The 22,673-nt window shown below is 34.5% G+C and overlaps 1 protein-coding gene across 1 annotated transcript in view; it reads right to left on the bottom strand.

The window, feature by feature from the left end:
- Nucleotides 1–956: 956 nt before the first annotated feature.
- Nucleotides 957–22,673, bottom strand: part of DNAJC15 (DnaJ heat shock protein family (Hsp40) member C15) — a 41,847-nt gene continuing 20,130 nt past the window's right edge. Inside the window, exons 3-6 of the mRNA XM_037526958.2 lie at nucleotides 22,241–22,314; nucleotides 16,560–16,636; nucleotides 13,622–13,692; nucleotides 957–1,722 (exon numbers count right to left, since the gene is read on the bottom strand). Of these exons, the coding sequence (XP_037382855.1) occupies nucleotides 1,652–1,722; nucleotides 13,622–13,692; nucleotides 16,560–16,636; nucleotides 22,241–22,314 (293 nt within the window). The 3' untranslated portion in view covers nucleotides 957–1,651. The remainder of the gene's footprint in view (nucleotides 1,723–13,621; nucleotides 13,693–16,559; nucleotides 16,637–22,240; nucleotides 22,315–22,673) is intronic.

Genomic DNA, 22,673 nt, shown 5'->3' with positions numbered 1-22,673 from the left:
CCAAAATACTAAATATATACAGCAGAGGTTCTCTCAACTAGGGGTGATTTTGCCCTCCAAGGGACAACTGGCAATGTCAGTAAACATTTGGGTTGTTACAACTGAGGGGGTGCTAGTGGTCTTCAGGTACAGGCAGGGATGCTGTACCTTCAGGTACAGGCAGGGATGCTGTTAGTCATCCTAGAATACACAGGAGAGTTCTGCAAAAAAAAAAAAAGGACTTATTCAGCTCAATATGTAAAAACGGCCAATGTTGAGTATTCCTAGAAGATGCCATAGATTGAAAGACACACCTAGAATATTGAAAAAGTATTTTAAGATATGAAATGTATTAGTTCATAAATGTACTAAGGGATGAATGCAGGGCTTGTAAAGGAGTATTGGAAAATAATGCTAGTACTTGGTACCTCAATCTGTTTTTTCACCTTTAGAACAATAAAGTGATGCGAACGAAGGGCTGATTTGAAAAAATCAGTGTGTGTAAATCACAGAGCTAGCCCTTCAAGACCATGTGTTCATTTTCAGCTTTTGAGAAACCCAGCACTTTAATCATATTAATTATTATGTCCTATTTTTGCTAATTCTGATGGGTTCAGGAGAAACAACTCACTAGTTATATGGTATCTTATTGTTTGAAGCCCAGTGCAAGGCCACTTATTCTATGCAGTCTCCTGCAGCACCCCCCAAGATATTAGTTTTAAAGTACTCATGTGATTTATCTCTCTTCTAAGTGTAAGTGCCTTTAGATCAGGATCCATGACTGGGTCACACCTGAAACTCTCAGAGGACACACACTACAGTGCCTGATACAGTATAGGTAGTCAGTAAATAACTGTAGGATATATGTTTATTAATATAATATATATTATATAACTTACATAATATATATACATAACATAAACATACAGTACATGATACATAAACATGTTTTTCTATTATATAAATTATATAATACATATTATATAAACATACAGTACCAGAAGACTAATTAAATATAAAGTCTTCAGATTTCTCCCAGTTCTTTTCAGCCTTTCCTCATAGGGCTCATTTTGTGAATCTTTATAATCATTTTAGTAGCTCTCCAATGCTTCAGCTACAGGGTCTCAGAGAGAGCAGAGTTCTTCAATAACTCCTAACTATGACTTCAAAAAAACACCATTTTCCCAAGGGGTGGCTGTCAGTATTTGGTCTCAAAACACTTAAGGCACCTTCTATAGGCAGAGTACTAAATTCCTCTGACGAAACAAGGGGTGATGCAAGTATAAATATAATAAGCAGGAAAAAAATTTCTACTCACTGGTCACACATCCCAATTACATTATTGATTATCTTATTTTTGCATCAGTTTGTGGAGCAAAGAAAAGTTGGGGAGTAGGGAAAGAATTTAGGACTAACCATGAAAATCTTGAGATGTATGAAAATTACAAAGAAAAGGAAACAAGGGAAAAAGAGCAGTCATAAAATTTTAAGGAGTTCATTTAAATGCTAATACTAAGATTATTAATCTTTTATTATTATATAGCTTAATCATGGAATAAATGATTGTGGTCAGTACACATGAAAATTAAGAAGAACGTGGTTTAGATTCATTCGCAGACGTTTCTTTTTCAAGTTACCCTTTTTTCCCTTCAAAGTAGCTCTTAAGCATCAATCAATGTTTGGTGGTTGCTTCTAGCAAGTCTTTTGCTTCATTTATTTTGGTTGCTAAGTAAGGAGAGCCACCTGAGAAGACAAAGAAAAAATAAATGGTAAATGGATAACACACTTCATTATTGACATTTTCTAAAGTCAAATACAGAAGACCATTCAATTACAATTCTCAGATATTTTCCATATATTCACCCTCTGACAAATTATTTTATAAGCTGAGTAGAAATCAAAAGAGCATAAATTAGTTTAATGGAGCACTGCAGACACCCAACAATGATAAATAATCTCTGGAAAAAACAATGCAAGTTATGATCAAGAATAATTTGAAAAAACACTCAAACTTTTTCGCTGGTTAGATATCATAATTCAAATAGTTAGCCGGAGAATTTTCTGGTAATAAATAATTGTCTTTCTTCTAGACTTTTTTTAAAGGAAAGAATATCCATCTACGAAGGGGGATATATATCTGCAGGAGGTAAAGAAATCCAAGGGATCTTTCAGTCTTATCAAGTTTCCCATTTCCACAAAAATACATGTTAGGAAGGGCAACTATGTACCAGACAGTTCTAAAAATCATGTTCACTAATACAGATGAATGAGTGATAATAATAATGTTAAAGGAAATGTTTCCTGTGTCTAAAAGATCCCATTTTAATAGTTAGGGCATAGTAGATTTACTGTGCCCTGAAAAAAAACTGTCAGTTTAAAGTTCTTTGAAAAAAAATTCTTTCTAATGTTAATAGCAAAAAGAAAACTGTAGTGAATTTCAAATTTAGAATCATTATAAATCACAGAATCTATTTGACATACAAAAATACTAGCCCCAAACTGTCAACGTTAAATCTACTTAAACATCATATGCCTTCTAATTTCAAGTCTTGAACACTCTCCTTGCTTAACACTCAAGCTAACAATCATAATACAGTCCACCAGTCTTGTTTTGTTTGTTTTTATTTTTATTTTCCCCTTGATTACAAACCATCTATAGCTGTTGAAAGCATCCTAAAGCCTCAGTAGTTTATAGCAGACCAAAAGACACATACACAGTATTGGTGTAAATTGTTCTGATTTTATTCAGGCCTTTTATTGATATCCTATTACCCACCTTACAAAGGAAAGAGAAAGCAAGGAAAACAGATCAACTAACATGGTACTACAAGGGCAAGTCAGAGGAAGCCGTAGTTGTTTGCCCTTGAAGACATCAATGACATTTTCATATCAAGATCTGATGTTATAAACAGCATGTCTTCAAATGTACAATAAGAATTTCAAAGGAAGGTCATGAATGTTTCCATATGTACTTAGTTATTGATGGATTTTATGACTGCCTTTGAAATTGATCTAGGAATTAAATAATGACAATCTTGATAAGGTGCTTAAATTTTAGAGTTACCAAGTTAATACCCAGCATTGTGTATGTCCTCAAAAAATAGTAATTGAATTTCTACAGAACCTTCAATTAATATACATTCTGGATATTTGTATCATTGGTAATATGCTCATTTCATAGGCAGGAAAAAAAAATCAAAGATAGGAGATCAAAAGTCTTATTAACACTCTACTGATGACAATGTGAGAAGAAAAAAACCAATTTATCAGATTACTGAATTGCCACTTATTTCTACAAGTTACAGGAACAATGGTCTTGGATTAGGACAAATGTTTGGATTGGCTGTCATACTACCGTTATTCTAACTTCTTAAAGCAGAAAAGCTCCTAGGGCCTCCCCGGTGGCGCAGCAGTTGAGCGCTGGGTTGCGAAGCTGCCCGCGGCCTCTGTGGCGCCGGTTCGATCCCCAGCTGCTCCCCGGCCACTGGAGGAGGGTCCCACATGGCGCACAGACCTCTCCTGCCGCCCGCTGCTCCCCTCAACAGTGTACTTCGGTCCTTCTGCCTGCTCTGCTCCCCTCTCTGGCTCTGGTGAATTCTCTCACCCTCCCGCGCTTCTGACTGTACCCAGTGCATGTATAAACAAACAAACAAACAAACAAATAAATAAATAAAACATGCCTCTATTAAAAACAAAAAAACCAGAAAAGCTCCTAAGGCAAAAACTGAAATTCCTACATCCCTGTCAAGTTTGTTTGATTCAAATTAAGATCTATCAGTGAGGACCAATCTCATGAGATTTGGAAGGCTACAGTGAGGAAAAGGTTTTCTTGCTGGATCACTTTATTACTGCAGTAAGGGAGATGACGGGGTAGAGGTGATAGTAAACTGTGCTTTTCTACAGTTCTAATGGCATTCCATGAAGTGGTAGCCTCCTTAACAGAGCAACTCTACATAATTGTTTGGGGAGTCATTCTTTGTAGGCCAAGTCTAGAATTCATTACTTCAGGTCTTCCAACAATTTGTAACATTCATTCTCTGTACTAAATGATCTGCTGTTTAAATCATCTAGGTTTTGGCAATGAATTCTGATTGAAAAAACAATACTCTGTGTTTAGTGGAAATAATGTGCTCTTAAATCTATCAATCCTGCTCAGATTTCTTGGGGGAATCATCTGGATTCCAGTGAATTAGAACTCTCACTCTCACCTTTGATCTAGTACCTTTGTATTTCAAACACTAAATACTGCTGGAACTCTTCTGCTTTTAGCAATCATTAACTGTCATGTTTTAAACCAAAGCTCCCATTGACACCATCAGTGGAAACTGAATAAAAATACAAGCATACACGTCACTATGAAAGCTGGAGGTCTACCAACTCAGTAAGGTCTTAAAGGCCAAGGTCCTGGCAGGAAGGAAAATACACAGTGTTGAGTCCAAAGCCCAGTACTGCTTTTTCCTGTCCCTGAAAGGAACCAGACACTAAATGACATATACTCATGCAAGTCCACTTACATGAAATGCCAAAAAAGACTTATCTATTCCACAGTAGCAGAAAGCAGAACAGTGAGTATCCAAGTTGGGTTAGGGACTGCCAAAGGGAAGGGTGCCAAGGAAACTTTTGAATTTTGAGTGTTTGACTTCATCATGTCAGTGGTCACATGGGTGGATATACAAAATTGTCAAAACACATCACACCAAACATTTACATAGATTTTTTTTTGTATATAAGCTATATCTCAATATAGTTGATAAATAAGCCATAAACTGTATATTGGTTACAAGAGACTACTTAGTTTTTAAAGAAGAGAAAAACACACACACACAAATAAAATTGGTAATGCCACACCAGTTACCAGGTGTGTACACTTTAAGGCAAAATTCAATACTAGAGATAAAGTAGGGAATTTCATAGTGTTAAAAGGGTCAATCTACTGGTAAGACAAAACAATTGTAAATTTGAATATACCTAATGATATAATCTCAAAAACAAAAGGAAAAAATGAAAAGAATCAAGCATACAAATACACATTCAGCTGGAGATCTAACATAGCTCTCAGTAATCCATAGAACAATTAGACAATAATAAGTTGGATAAATCAATACTTTGTCTAAATGATATATATATATAAAATATTCCACCCAACAAGTGGAATATATCCTCTTTTAAATTACACATGCAACACAGAACATGGGCTAGACTATATATCAAGTCTCAATGAACTTTAAAGACTAAGATCACAATGAATAGAGTTACCTTAAGTGTATCCCATGGACTAACTCTGGCTTACAAGTGTTAATAGACTTCAACTAGACAGATTTAGAAATGAAGGATGTGTTCAGGTTTAGAAATGAAGAATGTTTAGAAGATATTATAGCCATTTACTATAGTAGTGTACATCTGAAGAATCTAATAAAAAACTAGAATTTAGGATCTAGGTCTTCTATATCTTTTCTTATTCCAATTTTCTAATAAATTCATTTTTATTATATTTTATGAAAGTTATCAGTCTACCTAATATTGGGGGGAAAAAAGAAGTGCTCTATCACAGGTAGTTTGTGCAGTAATGATATAAAACATGTTAACTGATGACAGTAGAATTAAGGTAGAAATCAATAGTGTCTAGGGGATCCCAGTGTTTGGAAATAAGTCAATATGCTTTTAAATAATCCATGCATCAGACAAAATACCGCAATAGAAATTAACATTCAAGAAAATTAACAATGTCAAAGGTTCTCTGAAAATATGAATGAATTTCATACCAAAGCATTAAAATTTAATACATTCTAGGAAAAACACAATATATCAAAACTGATACAGGAAGAAATGGAAAATCAAAAGAATCATATATATTTTTAAAGTTAAACCAATAATTAAAAACTTTCCCACAAATAAAAAGGTTGGTAAAGATAGTTTTATCTGTGTATTTAAAAAACAAACAAACAAACAAAAACAACCCAGAAGAATAAAAAAATTCCAACTCTTTCAATGAGGTTAGCATATCTCTGGCAACAAACTCTGATGAAGATATCATAGGATGAACAAAGATGCAAAAACCCACAAATATTAGCTTATCAAGTCAGGCCAAGTATCAATGCCAACTTAGGTTTATATTAAGAATACAAGGTTGACTTCCACATTAGAAAATTAGGCAATATAATTAATCCTAATTAAGGGTATGTGTAGATACATGTATACACATGTTGATAGCTGTATCTATTTTAAATATGTGGACATAGACATACAGGTGTGTGTATGTACTGACATATATATACAGATAAGGGTATAGAAAAGTATCACAAACAATGATACCTCAAGTTCTAAATTGACACTGTAATTTCTCCATCTGCATCTGTAACAACCTTCTCCAATTGTGAGGAACTTAACTCCTATCATCCTCAATATATTTACTCAACTGCTCGCACATAAAATACACAGAAAGTGTTTTCACAACTGCTAGTACATACTATGACAAAAGTAAATTTATCGACTAGAGTTCAATACTTGTTAATATTATCTTTTTGGCATGAGATAAACTTTATATACAGCTAAGTATACAACACAAAAAGTTTTGATAAATTTATATCCCATCTAACTATCAGCCTTATGAAAATACAGGACATTTTCATAAAACAGGGAAGTTTGCTTTCTTCTAATCAAACATACACTATTATAGTCATATACTTTTCTGGAATTTTGGCCACAGATTAGATTTTACTTTCTCAAATTTCACATAAATTATATGGTATGTTCTCTTTTATAACTTCCTTCCTTTTTGCAACAAAGTTTTTGAGATTCAGTCATGTAACTATGTTTATGGATACATCTGGTTACAGCTTTAGAAATATAGCTAATTGTTTTCATTGCTAAGTAATATTCCACTGTACAAATACACCACAATACATTTATTACATACTTTCCAATTAATAGACACTTGAGTTGTTTATAATTAATATTCAAAATAAAGTTGTTATAAACAAGGAAGTGAAAAAAATTCCATTAACAGAATAAGGAATAAATGTCATATGATCACCTCAACAGATTCAGACAACTCAATACACACGGATAATAAAAACTTTTAGTAAACTAAGAATAGGCGAAAACTTCTCTTATGTGATAGAAGTTATGAAAAAATATAGCAAACATAAAATGTAGTAGCAAAATACTGAAACCTCAGTCACACGAAAAGGATACTAATTAATGAAACTTTCCATCCCCAATTAAAAAAGAAATGGGAACTGGAAAGAAACTGACATTCTTCATGAATGACATGACTGAGCATGCAGAAGATCCAAAAGGATTAAGAGATGAATTTAACAAGTTATTGGATATAACAGCAATATATACAAAAGCCAATCTGTATGTCCTAGAAAAACAACTATACAATATAACCTTTAAAACAATACAACTTAAAATAGCACTGTGGATAGCTATATAATGATAAATTTACTAAAGTTATTAGATTTACTTGTTTAATGGATAAATTTTATGTTCTGCAAATTGTATCTCAATTAGTCTGTTGAATTAAGAAAAAAAAAAAAAAAGATAGCTAGCCTCCCTGGTGGCACAAGGGGTTATATCTCTGTACTATGAAGCTACAGGCAACCACTGCATCATGAGTGCAAACCCTGGCCAGCGAGCTGACCCCCATGGCACAGCAGACCTCTCTTGACCTCGCCCTCTGCTCCCCTCAGCAGTGTATTTCAGTAGATCCACTTGTTTTGCTCCCCACTCTGTCTCTGGTGAATCCTCTCACCCTCCCATACCTCTGGCCTACACCACACCCCAGCTCCTGTATGCATAAATAAATAAATCTTTAAAAAAAAAAAAAGATAGCACTTAAAATAACAGTACCTAGAAATAAATTTAACAAATTAGGCATATGACTACAATCCAGAAAACTAAAAAATCTCATTAAAATAAATTACAGAGTACCTAAATAAAAACCAGGGTAGGTCTTGTTCATACATGAGAAAATTCAGCATTATAAAGACATCAGTTCTCCCAAATACCTACAGATTCATAATAATCTTAATCATAAACCCAAAAGATTTGGGTGTGAATGTGGATATATGAGATTATAATGTGCACATGTGAAAGGAAAATTCCTAATTTATGTTAAAAAGCTAAGAAATCTTAAAGAATTTAAAGGATTTACACTACCAGAAATCAAGACCTGTTATGAAGTTACACAAATTATTATTAAGTGTGCTATTGTCACAAGCATAAAGCAATTCATTAACAGAGGAGAGAGAAAATACAGAAACATTTCTGTAAATACCTGGTTACTTGTTTTATAAAAAGGTAACAGTACGTATCACTGAGGAAAGAATACTCTTTTTAATAAGTAATGCTGAACCACTGGGATATCTATGACACTCAACATATAAAAATCCTATATCATACACAAATATGGATTTCAGTTTACAACAGATAAAACTATGAAAGATTATAAAGGTTCCAGAAATTATCTTCAAGACCTTGAGATAGGCAAATATTTCCTAAACTAAAACAAAGAAAAGCACTATAAATGAAAAAACTTAAAAATTGGACTCTATTAAAATTAACACTGATAAGATTAAAATAAACACGTACCATTAAGAGTATGCATAGGCAAGCTATGAAAAGAAGACATTTACAAAACAAAGAATCTGTATCCAGGATACTAAAATGCATCGTTTGCCCAAAAGTCAATAGGAAAAGAGGCAGTCCAATAGAAAAAAAAAAAAAGGATAAATAAATAGTAGGCTATTCATATCATGGAATATTGTATAACAATAGATATGAATGAATCACTACTATAGCATTCACTGCTACATAAATAAATCTCAAAGATAATGAGAGAAGACAAATGCAAACAGTAACACATAAAGTTCAAAAACTGGCAAAGATAATCTTACTAAAAAACCAGAATAGTGCTTACCTTTGAATAGAGATAACTGGAAAATTACTGAGGAGACTCTATATAAGGTTTCAGTACTTAACATTGAACTGGCTACGTAAGTGACAATTCATTGGGTTGCATGTTTATGATCTGTGTACTTTTATGAGTACATATTTCAATTTTAAAAAGTTTATTTAAAAAATAATCCTGGAAGGCCTCCCCGGTGGCGCAGCAGTTGAGCACTGGGCTGCGAAACTCAGGGCCAGTTCGATCCCAGGCTGCCGGCGAGGGTCCCACATGGTGCACAGACCTCTCTTGCTGCCCGCTGCTCCCCTCAGCAGTGTATTTCATCAGTGTGCCTGTCTGTTCACCACTCTGGCTCTGGTGAATCCTCTCACCCTCCCAAGCTTCTGACTGTACCCAGTGCTTGTATAAATAAATAAATCTTTAAAAAAAATAATAATACTGGAGATATGTTGGCCTCCCTGAAGTTTGATTATACTTCAAATTCATATGTGCATAAACTGGTGGCAAGGTTATGATCAGGTCCATGATGACAAAAATAGTCACTAGGCACTGTTCTAATATATTATTTCATATGGTTCTTCCAACCATCCCCTGTAATTACTTAATTCATATTTTCATTACATAAAGAGACTGAATCACAAAAATAAGTTTAGTAACTTGTCCAACACCAGCCACAGAATTAATGTGAGGTGGAATCAGGATCTCAGAAAATCTGCTTCCTGAGCCTGTACTCTTCTTATTCACCAAATCACTATGTTTCTCCTTTTGTTTAAGAGACTTTTTTCTTATTAAACATATGGTTGTTGTAAAACTTTTCTGTTTCCTATCCCAGGTCTTCTTTCCTCTTGAGTAGATTCCTATCAACTCTCAAGTACACAGATAAGGCTCAAGACACATCCCTCCATTAGAATGTATGTTCTATGAGAACAAAGATCTACCTTTCTTGTTTGACATTTAAGGTTCCAAGATTTAGCATAATCTCAAGCACATTGTAGAAGTTGAATAAATAATTTCTGAATGAAAGAATAGTTTCAGGTCATTTCATACTAATAATATAAGGAGTCTTTCAAAATTTTAACATGATCATTATGTATTAGTTACAATTTTCAATTCTATCTTATAAACTTTATACATATGACTGTATTCATTTGCTTATTCATTCACTCATGGGGAAATATATTTTTTTAGTGTCAGTCATAATGATTTATAAAGATGAATAAGTCATAAAGATCTAACCATGTATCAAAGAAAATCAATGTGTGACAAAACAAAAAAAAAATACAAAGTCTTAAATTGAAATAAAATATTGAAATGAGGAAAGATTAACCCTTGGCAAAAAATAAGTCTAGTACATCTATCAAAGAAAAGGAAATTGAGCAACTTAGGGATCACTTTTTCATCGTGAACCTGTGATTACTCTTTGCGATTGTGTCTTTCTTTTGCAAAATGTTTGCAGTACATCTTTTAAAATATGGGGGTTTCATGTCAATTTAACGTCTTCTACAATAAGCATTATTAGGGAAAATTCATTCAACAGTATAATTACTTTGATTTGTTTTTAATCCCAACGTTTCACTAAATTTTGAATGAAATAATAATAAAGGAGAGGATATTGTATGTTTACTGGGGCATAAATGGAAAAATTCTGAGAATCCCCCTGTTGCAGGATGGCAGATTTTGACTAAATACAAGGAAGAACATTCAGGAATCAGAACAGTCCACCAACTCTGCCTGGCAAAACAGAACTAGGTTTCCATCACTAAAAATCTTTAAGGAAGTTAGTAGGCCCTTTTTCCTGGAATGGAACAGAAACAATCTTGATTTAGGAGCTGCACTGATGAAACCAGTGTCTCCCAAACTAGAAAAATACAACTTTAAAAAAAATTTCCAATTTGTGGTAGATTGAAACTTTCACACTTAAAATACAAAAGCAACACATTTGGATGTCAACACAATGTCAAACTGCTATAAGGTTTCCTAAATGCTTACTTTTGATTTCTTTTTAAACTTCTTTTTTAAACAAAACCGTAACCTGGCATGAACAGGTGAACTATACTTCGAGTAGACTGAATCAGATAGCCTGTAAGAGATCGCAGTGGTTCTACAGTTTTCCTAATTTATCTGGGCTGTTCTCTTTTCTATATTCACTGGATCTTAAAAACAAGCCACTCATTTCATAACAACTAACCTCTCTCTCCAATTTACAAAAGCATAATTTAAAAGATATTAGTCTAAAAGCATTAGATGAAAGACCTCAGATTTTTTATTGTATTAACCTTTTATCTCACTAAATTGAAACTGCAAAATTCTATTTTTACCAAAACATCTTTGAATGCTCATTTAAAACTGGTTACAAAAATTTTACTTTTAGTCATTTCTCACACCTAATTTTCTGGTGTCACTTTCTTTGCACAAGCTGATAATGAAATGTGTAACAAATTATAGCTGATCACACATGTGAAGTTCTGGAGTTCTAACTTTATTTTATCAAGGTAGCAAAATCAACAGAAATGTAACTGGGAGGCAGGGCGACGTGAGGCAACATCATGAATATCACAAGCAATGGGTAGAAGATTTAAGTTTTTGCAACCACCTATAGATAACAACACTCAGTGGTGACCTGGTCAAAGTAAATATGGTAAAGAATTATAAAAAGAGGAGACAATAGTCTTTGTGTCACCATTCCTCCAAACCCACTCCTATCAAGATAAACAAAGATTTCTACACTGCTAAATCTAATGTTCAATTCTTATTCTGCATCTTACTTACAATAAATTATTCAAGAGGAAGCAAAATGTAAGAGCAGTCCATTCTCATACTTCCCCTATTATTCCTGGCTTTCTCTATCCAACAATGAGAACTTTTTGTTTAAAACCTATTATCTTCTTCGCACTAAAACCAAAAGAATTATCCTTTCCAATAGACAATTTCTAGATTTATGAGCCATCATCTCCCAACTCCATCATATACAAATGTTTTCCACCCAGTAGTTCCAATATTCCTTAATTTGCCATACTTTTCCTAGAGCAAAAGAGTTCTTAATTATGAATGTACATGAACCCTTTGAAGCTCCAAATGTTTTAAATATGGGGGTTCATGAGTAATGACATGGACAAACATCCACAACTAATACATTTTTAGAAGGTACCCTAATTCTAAAATTAAAAGCATTTCTCTTATATTAAACATACAAAATAAATAGAAATACAGAGTATAGGTTCTTCATTGAGTAGGCACATAAAGTTACTACATTACATGACAAAAAAGGGGGCTTTAAAAATCATTCCTTTCATTCTAAAGATGACAAAGCTGACATTTGGAGACGCTGAGGTTGTGTCAAAGACCACATTGGAAGCTAGAAGGCAGAAGCCAAAGAGAAATGCTGGCCTCCTGCTTCCAGTTCTACTCCCTCAGACATTGCTACCCACCCTAACCAGGCATGGGGAGAACAGTGCGCACACTACAGGCATTCAGCCAACCTGCCTCTGATAAATACACAATCTCAGAATAAATCAAGTATTTTGTCAAACTCTTCATTTCTAAGATACCAAATATTCCCTGTTTGTACTAATGGCATCTAACATACATATTATCTTTCATACATTTCAGAACTTGAATCCTTGCCCATAGACACAATCAACGATTTGTCAATCATCTGAAAACTATGAGTGCTTGAGCTTACTGCAATCAATGAGAGAAGGGCATACACTTGACCTGGAAGGGACAGAGGGTGTTTAGGAGAGGGAGGGCTTCAAGGGGGCACTTAAACACATTTTTTTCTGAGTCAATTACTCTGAAAGCCCACAATGCAGAGAAAATTAGTTGAGTGGTGCTTTCAGTAACCACTGAAGCTGTTTAGAAATTTTAAGCAACATCTTTTTTTTTTAATTTATTCTCTTGTTTATTCATACTAAAGAATAGCAAGTTCAAAAACCAAAAGAGATGATGTTTAGGGAAAAGAATTTTTATAGTAAGTAATTAAGTGAGAAAGATGAAAAGGAATGCCTTATTTTGGTGTGAGTTAGGATGGGCAGGAATCCAAAATTTGATTTTATTTCAAAATAATCAGAAAATTGAAAGTCTAAAAATAAGAATTAAAAAAACCTTCATCCTCCTTCCCCCACCCCCCGACTTCTAAAATACAGTGCAACTTTCTACCATCTGTTATTTTAGAGAAGAAACAGTAATGAGCATATGGGCTTTCTCTCTCAAGCAGCTGTAGTGTAGTTAAAGTTATAATAATTGTCTTTCTGTAAGATAAATTTACATTAAAAACCTGGCCAGTTAAAAACAAATGGCTCAGCCTCAGAGCCTTCTAGAATAAAAATAAGAAATTCATACTCTTTAAGACATATTACATTCAAAATCTTGTACTTATGTGTTTAAGGTTAAACGAATGTAATTCATGATGTCCAGATCAATTTATACAAAGAGTCCACAATTCATGTTTTCTTCTAAATCAAAATGCTAGGATAACCACTAACAGAGGTTACTTACATGCAAAATTCAGTAACTAAGCCCTTTGAACATTGATAATATAAAGCTACTAATTCTGTGGATCACTAAACTGTAATCTGAAGGCTCATTTATTTATAAGAAAAAAATCACAAAACATGCGTCATATAAACTTCCACTTCAACTACGTATCATTTGAAGTAAGTTTAAGTAAATTGAAAGGAATGCAGAGTATATTCAGAAGTATATATCATGAAAAACATGAATTTTACCTACCTTTATCTGGGTGATTCAGAATCATGATTCTCTTGTGAGCTGTTCTAATCTTAGCCTTGCCAGCAGATGGGCTGTAAAAAATATTAAAGTGCGTATAATAAAGTGTCAAATGCTGATTATAAACTAATGCTTTATATAGGTTTCAATAAATTAAAACTAGTGAGGATTTCACCATCTTGTGGATAAATTATGAAATTACAGCTTGTCACTTAATCCCATCAACCGTCAAAAAAATCACTAATTCAATGTTGCTTGTATTTTTCTTCAAACCATTGTAATACCAGTCCTTAATCAATTAAAAAAAAATAGAACACGATATATGGGTAGATGAATCTCTGTCTGAGTACCATACTGTAAACTGAATGATTGATGCTTCAAGTTATTTTGAGGGAAGGCAATATAGAGGTATTTGGACACCAGAGCCACTAGAATGCCACATCATTTTTTTTTAAAAACAAAAGATTTATTTTTATTTATTTATGCATATAAGAACTAGGGTGCAGACCAGAGGTACGGGGTATTAGAGGATTCACTAGAAACAGAGTAGGGAGCAGAACAGGCTGATCTACTGAAATACACTGTTGAGGGGAGCAGAGAGAAAGACAGGAGAGGTCTGCTGCCATGTGGGGTTAGCTCCCTGTCTGGGAATTGAACTTGTGCTGCAGTGGTTGGCAATAGCTTGTTAGAGCTGAGACTTTAACCCCTGTGCCACCTGGAAGGCCCATTTCAGGCTATTTGAAATATGTATAAATATACAGAATTAAGGAGTATTTTTTAAATAGGTTATCAATAGTCAGCTACATTTGTGGCTCTATCTACTTGTCATATAGTCAAAATAGTTTAGATTCATTGATCATGGAAATTGGAAGCATAAGAATACATTCACATCTTGACTAATTTTGTCCAAGTCAGTGTTGCCTAACTGAAATAAAGGTTTAGAGAAAAGCAAAGGAGTTTCAACCTTCTGTTTAATGTCGTAAGGGTAAAATCTTTAGCTTCTACATTCATGATAGAGATGGGAAGAAAGCAGAGCCAACATTTATTCCACAACTGTTATTTGGTGGGGACTTTTATAAAAAGGTGTGTCATCATATCATTTTACGAATTACAACAAGGCTAAATATTAATAATTCCTTTTCAAAGCTGAAGAAATTGAAGTACAGAATGGCTAAAAATAACTTTATCAAGATTATGTAGTACAGTGCCCCAGCAACAGATTCATAAGAACGTTCTGCTTGGTTGTTATTTACTGAGAAGCTACTAAGTGCCATTTTTGTGCAAAGAATTTTGTATATATAAATCTTCACAACAACCGTATGCTGTAGAAAGCAGCATTAGCTCCATTTTACCAATGATTAAACTGGAGTAGTCATAGATGGAAAAACTGGTATTTGTAACCAGATTCAAAGCCTGTGCTCTTAACCACTGAATTTCCCTTGTGAAATTGTGTACAGTCCAGTTCATTGTGACAAAACTTTCTATGTATCTTAAGTCAATACCTAAGTATCCAAACAACCGGACTGCCTTGGATATTAAATGAAATTTTCAAAAACCTTTGTAATTAGTGTTATAACGTGTTTCATATCACATTCTAAGACTATAAAGGGATGCTATGGGGGCCCACTAATAGTTCAAGAAAAATAGCAATGCCATTTTTGAATAATATTAAAGCAAGGAATAGTTAGTAATATAGTTATCTTCCAATTTAGTTTCCTGCTTAAAAAATATTCCCTTTTTCTTCTCTAAATGAGAGTTCTCATTTCTTGCTTTTTTATAAATCACCAGAAGATTTTTATCATGAGTAACACACTGTAACTAAAACCCCACTAAAAAATTTAGCAGTTCTGTAGAAGACCACAAAGTAATCAAATAAATACAGCCCCTGGTAAATCTATGGTAAGGGATATTCTTAAACGTCAAGTGTTAAATGATACCATATAGCAATCACACACTATCATTAACTTTCTCCTGTCTAAAGTTGGACAAATGGAGCCTCCCTGGTGGTACAAAGGGTTAAATCTCAGCATTATGAAGCAATCTGCAGCCACTGCAGCAGGAGTTTGATTCATGGCCAGAGAGCTAACCCACATGGCACAGCAGACCTCTCCTGTTTCACCCACTGCTCCCCTCAGCAGGGTATTTCAGTAAATCCTCCTGTTCTGCTCCCCACTCTGTCTCTGGTGAATCTTCTCAATATCCCCCGGACCCCAGCTCTTCCATGCATAAATAAATAAAATAAATCTTGGGCCTCCCTGGTGGCGCAAGGGTTAAGACGCAACCTATGAAGCAATCTGCAGCCACTGCAGCACAAGTTCAATTCCTGGCCAGCCAGAGAGCAACCCACATGGTACAGCAGACCTCTCCTGACTCACCCGCTGCTCTCCTCAGCAGTGTACTTCAGTCAATCTGTCTGTTTTGTTCCCCACTCTGTCTCTGGTGAATCCTCTCACCCCTCACACCTCTGGCCTGTACCCCAGCTCTTGTATGCATAAATAATAAATCTTTAAAATAAAATAAAATAAAATAAATCTTAAAAAAAAAAAAGTTAGATAAATGGGCAGGAAGGTGAAACAATACTGTATGCTAGAGGTCAAATTGTGGAACTAAAAAAGAATTACTGAAAAAATGCCAGTTATCAAATTATAAAACTGATTCCAGGAAGAATTCAATGTCACAATAATTGCTTTGGAACTTTAGTATTCAAATGTAACTCCTTGTTACTGAATAAAGGCAGATCACAACTTTGCCGGATTTTCTCAGAGAGAGTGGGGAAGTCCCTTAAATTTGATCATTGAAATGTAAAAATTTGTCATTTTCTCCTCTGCTTCTTATTTATAATTTAAAATATAAAGATAACTTTACAGTAATGTTTTTTTTTTTTTCATTTTATAAGACAACTTGGCCACATAACAAAACAGTACAAATGCAAAACACCTACCTTATACCCAGAATAAGACTAGCTTCTCGCCTACTCATTTTCTGTTCAAATCCTCCTTTATAGTAGGATGAAAGGCTCTGTACAGGAAAGAAAGAGCAAGAAATAATTAGTTCCATGTAAGGGATGTTATGACCTCAATCCCCAGCTGCAATAAGAGTAATGCCTGTTAGTAAGAGTCAACTTGAAATTGGGAAGTGGGGGTGGGCAAACTAAACAATGAGTCTTTTTGCAAGAAATTATGACCATGAAGAACACTTAGAAGACATTAACAACTTTCTTCAATTTCAAATACATTCATTTTTCTATACTAAGATATAACTTGAGGAACAATAGATATTGGTAGAAGCAAAGGCTGGAACTTTTCTTAAATTCTGCAATAATCTCATTGGATAAGCTGGTGAGACCAAGTAATTTAAAGTAGATTTATATGACAGACACCTATGTAACTTCGTCGGTAGACAGGCTGATAGAGAAAAGACGGAATTGACAAAAGTGAGGAGGACATTAGGATAGCAGACAGGTAGGCCAAAAGAGTGGAAAACTGAATTGAAAGGTCGATGTGGCTGGAGAGTGTGAGCAAAAAGAGTAGACTTAAAGAGAGGGAATTCAGATGATATTGTGGAGGGCCTAGAAGGTAAAGGAAATCATTTAGGATAGTATTTTCAGTGGGAGCATACGGAGCACTGCAGTAACAATCTGATGTTGTTTTGAAAGGATTATTCTAGTTGCTATGTGGAGACTAGAAAGAGAGGTGCAAAAAAGGAAGCAGGAGACCCAGTTAAGAGGACATAACAAAGGTAGCAAGAGATGATGGTATAATGAACCAATGTGGTAATAGGAGGCAGTAAAAATTGATTTTGGGGATACTTTAAAAACAGAACTAACATTTGCTTAGTGGAATGAATAGAGGCTAGGAGAAAAAGAAAAATTAAGGATGATGTAGTATTATTAAAGGCTATATAGATCCCCCTTCAGAGAGAAGGACTTCCCCCTTAACTCCAGGGCTGCTGCTGGCACTCTGCTATTATACAGAATTGCCTTAGCTGAAGAAAGCCAAGTTCATATCCCCCTACCCAGGGCAGTCTCTGTCTAATGACTGGTTGACAGGCAGGTATAAATGCCTGAGTTGAGTCCAAGGGCTCAACCCTTGGACTTCTTATCTATTGATATATTCTCTTCCCAGAGGATGTCATTTTAGTCTCATGGCTCATGGACCAAATTGGGACAAGCATAATCTGAGCTTCAGAGTTCCCCACAAGGGTAGCAGAGACAAATAAGAAAGGTTAAAGAAACATCATTTTACATACAGAAAAATCACAACAGCCCCTATCACCAGAGGAAAGAAGATCCTCCACTCAGGAAGAAGAAAACAATAAATTAGAGTCAATAAGTGCAAACAATAACATCAGGGTAATAATTAAACCATAATAATAGAGATACACATTCTCTATCAATACACAGCATAAGGGCCTTGCCAGCTTAAGGGCCTTGCCATAAGGGCCTGTCACTTTAGGACCTGGGGGTAAAAAAAAGAGAACCATTAAACCTGGAAGGCATCTTACTATGAATGATAAGAGGCAAAGGGAAATATCACATTTCAGAATCCAGAAGGCTGGGGAGGACAGTCATATCAAGGAGTAAAATATACACAATACTCAGTTGCTCTAGGACACTGTAGGTCCCAAGTATCTTCTGGAATCCTCAATTTTGAAGACAAGAGTGTTGACATTACCCATATATGTATTTTCAGTCCACATCAACCCTCTCATTCAATTAAATAGTTAGAGCAAGCCTAACAACTGCTGAGGAAGGTCACTTATAGAAATCAACTTAGTCCTCAAAAACATAAACTAATCATATCAAGGAGTAAAATATACACAATACTCAGTTGCTCTAGGACACTGTAGGTCCCAAGTATCTTCTGGAATCCTCAATTTTGAAGACAAGAGTGTTGACATTACCCATATATGTATTTTCAGTCCACATCAACCCTCTCATTCAATTAAATAGTTAGAGCAAGCCTAACAACTGCTGAGGAAGGTCACTTATAGAAATCAACTTAGTCCTCAAAAACATAAACTAATAACAAAAGATCATCGGATATTTGAACAAATCCAATATTTAGGGATGAAGAGAACCAAGATAAAAAAATAATTGACTTTAGAGGGAGGAGATATATCAGGAAGCAGAAGAATATTTGACAAAATTTTCTCTAGTATCTTTAGAGATTTCAAAAGGATAACATACCTCTACAAAGAATAAGATGCTATGAAAAAAGAAAAATTCTTGGATTATTAAAAATTTACTAATGCAAAATATTTAATGGATGCACTGAATAACAGAATAAACACTATTAAAGGCCACCCTGATGATCTGGGAAATAACCTGTGGAAATGCTGTGGAATATACAACAAAAAGATAAGGAGATGGAAAAAAATAAAGAGACTAAATGTTGAGGCATGAAGAACAGGCTCATAGATCCAGCATCTGTCCACTAAGAATTCCAGATATAGCGCAACAACAAAAAGAAAAACAAAATATTTTAAAATACACTAGACAATTACAGAACAAAAGATAGACACTTTTCGCGTTAGATAAGGCTTACTAGGATTCCTTTGACATTTGAGGGCATCAGTAATAAAGAGATAATCTTCCAAATTTCCAGAGTTAAGCAACAAAGAAAAATCATCAAAAACCAAAATCCAAACAACAAAAGAAAATCAAAATCAACTGCAAACCAAGGAATAACAGAAAATTTGGCTGAGATTATGTAGTGTAAAGAGATTAGGTAGGGCACAGAGATTTCTGCAGTCTTCTGATACTGGCTCCACCACATTTTTAGGAGTTAGCAGTTGCTAATTAACAGTGAAAGCATTAGAAGCAAATTGTTTAAGAAAAAAGAACTTATTTACTACCCACATATTCATATGGGGGGGGGGAGAAGATTCCAACAAAATGAAAAAAAAAAAAGTGTGGTGAAGAGAAAGATGAGATTTAAGAATGAGATGATATTAAAGAATAGAGGAAGCAAATGTTTAAGGAAAAATGAAAAGAACCCAAAGGAACTTGAGCCTCGAAGTTCTCCTTTGAGTACCAGAAACAGTAACACATGATTACACTTCCTATTTTTCAGTAACTTTTGATTCAATAACAAATCATGCTGACAAAATGAAAACACTGTATGCTATTTATGAAGCTTTACTTCTTTGGAGTCTGTAGAACCAAGAGAATGTATGCAGATTCCACTTCTCAGTTTCCCCAGAATAATTAAGACTTAAAGAATTGTTAAAAAGTAAACAAACTCATAGCTCAACTGAGGTACAATGATGATGGCAATAAAGATATCCTAAGATGTGTCACTGCAAGCTGCAAGAGTAGTAGTACTTTAAAAGGGGACCAGACTTAACAAAAGCCTTTGTTTATTTTTTAACTTGAAGCCCACAAAGGAGAGGGAACTGGCATACATCATTTCCCTCTCCTTAAGAAACACAAGGTAGGCCTCCCCTGGTGGCGCAGCGGTTGAGCGCTGGGCTTCGAAGCTGCCTGCAGCCTCTGCAGCGCCAGTTCGATCCCTGGCCACCGGCGAGGGTCCCACATGGCGTGACAGACTTTTCCTGCCACCCACTGTTCCCCTCAGCAATGTATTTCGTCAGTCTGCCTGTTCTGTTTCCCGCTCTGGCTCTGGTGAATTCTCTTACCCTCCCGCGCTTCTGACTGTACCCAGCGCTTGTATAAATAAATAATAATAATAATAAAACCACACAGGTGAAGGAAACTATGGGAACTACACCTGAGGGGGTCGGGGGAAGCAAATATTGTTTAAAAATGAACAATGATAAAAAATAAAAAAATAAAGTAATAAAAAAATAAGTTTTCATGAAGCTATTACAAAAAAAGAAAGAAAAATGAAGGCCCCAGGTTCAGTCTACACAGCAATCTCACTAACTACTCAGCCTTATTGCAAGCTTCCACAGAACAGTGAAAATTTTCTCCTTTTCTTGCTCTCTCTTCATTTACAATGTTAAATAATATAGTTCTTCAATTTATGGCATAACTATATCTACATATGATATAAATATATCTATATAACATACCCTACCAGAAGAGAAATGATTTCTGAAATTCTCTCTCTACTTATTATTTATAAACATATGGAAAGACATACATAGCATCACTTAAAAAACTATGTCAGTATTTCCATTCCTATTATTCAATTTCAAACAACTGTTATCTATTATCTAGACTGTCTCAATACCCTCTTAGCTGGTTTGTTTCTACTGTGGCTCATCCTACTTTAAACTCTATGTAGCAGGCAGTGTGATATCTAAAATGCAAATCATATTGCCCTCATGCTCAAAATGTCTCAAAGAAGCTCCATCATACTTACTGTAGTATTTGCAATTTTTATCATAAGTCTTTTATGATCTAGGAGCAACCTACCAGGACTCCCTCAAATTCTCCATTGGAGTTATTCTTGCTGCTAAACTCATTATTACCTCTGGATCTTTGTGGAGTTCCAAGTGCCCATAAAACTCTTTCAGATATTCACAGAGCCTGCTCCCTCATTTTTTCTGAGAGGTCTCCTTGATCAATCTAACAGATTACACTCTGTTTTCGCTTGCCCTATTTTCTAAATAGTATTTATCTTACTTAGTCATTTTTCAGTTGCCTCCACTAAAATGTATGTACACATATATAATCATCCATGACACTACATTCCCACTCCCACATTGTTGTCTGACATGCAGCATGTGCATAAGGAATATCTACTGAATGAATGCTAAACAGCTATCCATACGTTAGCCAAATAAAATAGAGAAACAGAAAATAAACAGAAGATTCCTCTATTCACAGACATGCACCTTGAGGTCTGCAAAATCACTTGCTATTCTTTTGAACCTCAGTTTAATTATTTGTCAGTTTGTCATCCTTTGAAAGTGTAGTCATTGTTCACAGCTAACTAAGCCTCTCAAGTCTGTAATGCCTTTGCTAAAACAAGTCATTCATTCTCAAATTGCTACAAGTCAACTTGATCTATTCCTGATCTGCTTCTATTTCCCAGAAGTCAATATTTCTGCTGCACTGCTTCAGTGAGTTTCTTTGCAATGTCTAAAGTAGTCACAAACCAGTTCACCACACTGAGGTTTTCTAGGTAGCTGCTATCATTCATTCTTCTTTTAGCTCAGCAGAGTCCCTATAATGTATAGTAGGTGAATATGCAAGCCCTCCAGGATTTCAGGTTTGGAATCTTATTATTCTATATTTGGAATGCACAGATATTATGGTACAAGGGACCTACTTTCAAATTGTAAGATGAAATAAATGCTTATGTAGCTCATCAAGTCAGGGACCTGTATCAGTTCCTTATACAGGGACTATCACTAGATGAATAAATGACTATTAATTACGCAAGGAAAATAAACTACATCAGACTTGATGTAATACTGTTAAAAGAAATATAACAATTATATGTTAAAAACAGGAATTAGATGGCATTAAAAAAAATGACCAAGAAACTTTGAAGACATAAAATCAGTAAATTAGAATAACTCCAAGATAATATAATGAAGGAAGTAAATTTCTACAAACACTGGACAATCTGAGACATTTTATAAATTACTATCAAATATGGCATAAAACAATCAAATTGAACTTTTTTACTAAAGGCATCTTTAACTTACAGGAGTTGAAATCTTCTTTGCAGTTTCTGTGATTACTTGTTGTAGAGGTTTCCAAATCTGAAATGCATAGCGACCTAAAAAGTAACAGGAATGAAAGCAAATATATTTTCTATAACCAAAGTCAATACCCATAGGTGCTTACCTTGGTATTTATGATAATTTAGATATTTTCTTTACACATATCACATATATACACATTGTTTTAATAACCACTTCAAAATTTACCAGAAAGTTGTATTTTTTCAAACTTCTAATTTATCAAATGGACAAGAATTTCATTTTAACATCATTACCATGGCTATTAAATTTATCAAGTTCTAGAACATGATTATAAAATTCCAAAATGTCAGTGTTCATGTTTATAGTACCTTAATTTATACAACATTACTGGTCACAAAAAATAATATTCTAGTACTCTTTCCACAAGAAACTG

Source organism: Talpa occidentalis, unplaced genomic scaffold (assembly GCF_014898055.3).
Source record: "Talpa occidentalis isolate TD23 unplaced genomic scaffold, MPIMG_talOcc4v2.1 talOcc4.5, whole genome shotgun sequence".
NCBI classification, from domain to species: domain Eukaryota; kingdom Metazoa; phylum Chordata; class Mammalia; order Eulipotyphla; family Talpidae; genus Talpa; species Talpa occidentalis.
The sequence above is the reverse complement of the archived record's forward strand: the minus strand, read 5'-3'. Positions and strand labels throughout refer to the sequence as shown.